Source organism: Echinops telfairi, unplaced genomic scaffold (genome assembly GCF_000313985.2).
Source record: "Echinops telfairi isolate 266 unplaced genomic scaffold, ASM31398v2 ScPeMD7_655;HRSCAF=1070, whole genome shotgun sequence".
Lineage (NCBI taxonomy): Eukaryota > Metazoa > Chordata > Mammalia > Afrosoricida > Tenrecidae > Echinops > Echinops telfairi.
This window is the reverse complement of record NW_022104553.1, coordinates 25,553,747-25,555,284: the sequence shown is the minus strand read 5'-3', so window position 1 is coordinate 25,555,284 and position 1,538 is coordinate 25,553,747. Positions and strand designations below refer to the sequence as shown.

The 1,538-nt window shown below is 57.9% G+C and overlaps 1 protein-coding gene across 1 annotated transcript in view; it reads right to left on the bottom strand.

The window, feature by feature from the left end:
- PGLYRP1 (peptidoglycan recognition protein 1) overlaps positions 1-1,380 on the bottom strand; it is a 6,037-nt gene extending 4,657 nt beyond the window's left edge. Inside the window, exons 1-2 of the mRNA XM_013006625.2 lie at positions 1,091-1,380; positions 954-973 (exon numbers count right to left, since the gene is read on the bottom strand). Of these exons, the coding sequence (XP_012862079.1) occupies positions 954-973; positions 1,091-1,380 (310 nt within the window). The remainder of the gene's footprint in view (positions 1-953; positions 974-1,090) is intronic.
- Positions 1,381-1,538: the final 158 nt, after the last annotated feature.

The window sequence follows — 1,538 nt, the reverse complement described above, 5'->3', positions numbered from 1 at the left end:
CCCTCATTTCCAGTCCTCCATTTAGAGACCCTCCACTTAGTGAGACCCCCACCCCCCCACTCCGCTTGGAGACCCATGACAAACACTGCCAGCCAGCGGCTTCTGGCTTACCAAACTCAACCTCACTGCCCTGGGGTCGATTCCGGCTCACAACAACTCTGTAGGACAGGGTAGAACTGCACCCGTGGGTTTCTAAGACTAACTCTTGGCGGGCGTGGAAAGCGTACTCATTCTCCTGCAGAGTGGCTGGTGGTCCCGAACTGCCAACCTTTTGGTTAGCAGCCCAACACGTAACCCCTATACCACCAGGGCTCCGACTCACAGTGACCTTTCAAGGGGTTTGCCAGACCTATAATGAGAATAGCAATACCAGGAGGGGAAGGGGAAGGTGGGGGGAGAAGGGGAACCGATCACAATGATCTACATATAGCCCCTTCCCAGGGGGATGCACAACAGAAAAACAGGTGAAGGGAGACAGTGGACTGTGTAAGATATGAAAAAAAAATTATCACGGGTTCATGAGGGAGGGGGGAAATGAGCTGATAATCAAGGTCCCAAGTAGAAAGAAAATGTTTTGAAAATGATGATGGCAACATATGTACAAATGTGCTGAAACAATGGATGGATGGATGGATAGTGATAAGAGCTGTAAGAGGCCCTAATAAAATGATTTATAAAAGAAGAGAAAAAACAACACAATAGAATAAAAAATAAAAGGGTTTGCCAGCCTGTAAACGGTACCGGGAGCAGACAGCCTCCTCTTTCTCTCAGGGAGTACCTGGGGAATTTGAATAGCTCACCTTGGGGTTAGCAGGCCAATACTTAACTCACAGCCGCACCAGGGCCTCGCCCTTCGCCAGCCTGGTTTTCTACCACCTCACAAGGCACCAGGGTCCAACCGGGCTGCTCCCTCTAGGGGATAGAGTTGGGCCTTGTGCCCCTCCTCCGCACACGGAGGCTCTGGGTGGCCACACTGGGGATAAAGCCAGGCCGGGGAGCCCCGTGGGTGCCCCAGGTGGGCGACAGCTTGGCTCCAGGGCAGCACCTGCCCCCTCCGACCCCCTTCCCACCCCCTGGTGGGGACACTCACTTGTAGGCCACGTCGCACCATTCCCGTTGCCGCATGTGGTAGTGCTGCACGTTCTGCGCCTGCTGCTGGCACAGGGCCGGGCTGTCGCAAGTGCTGCCCGCCGTGTGAGACACGATCACGTAGCGCGCGGGCAGCCGCAGGGTCTGGCTGCACTCGGACGCCAAGGCCCTCCACTCGCGCCGGGGCACCACGGAGCCGCAGCAGGCATCGACCTTGTCGCTCGGGGTCGCCTCCAGGGCCAGCAGGAGGGCCGCGGTGAGCAGCGTGAGCAGCGCGCAGCGGCGGGACATGGTGCGCAGGGCGTGCAGGGGTGGCTAGGAGCGCGCGCGCGTCGTGCTCGGCCTGCCTGTCCTTTTATGTCTCCGCGGGGGCAGGAAGGAGCTTGCTTCACAGCGACCCCCACACTGGGCTTCCTCTTGCAGCTGGGAAGGAACAGTGTGGTCAGATC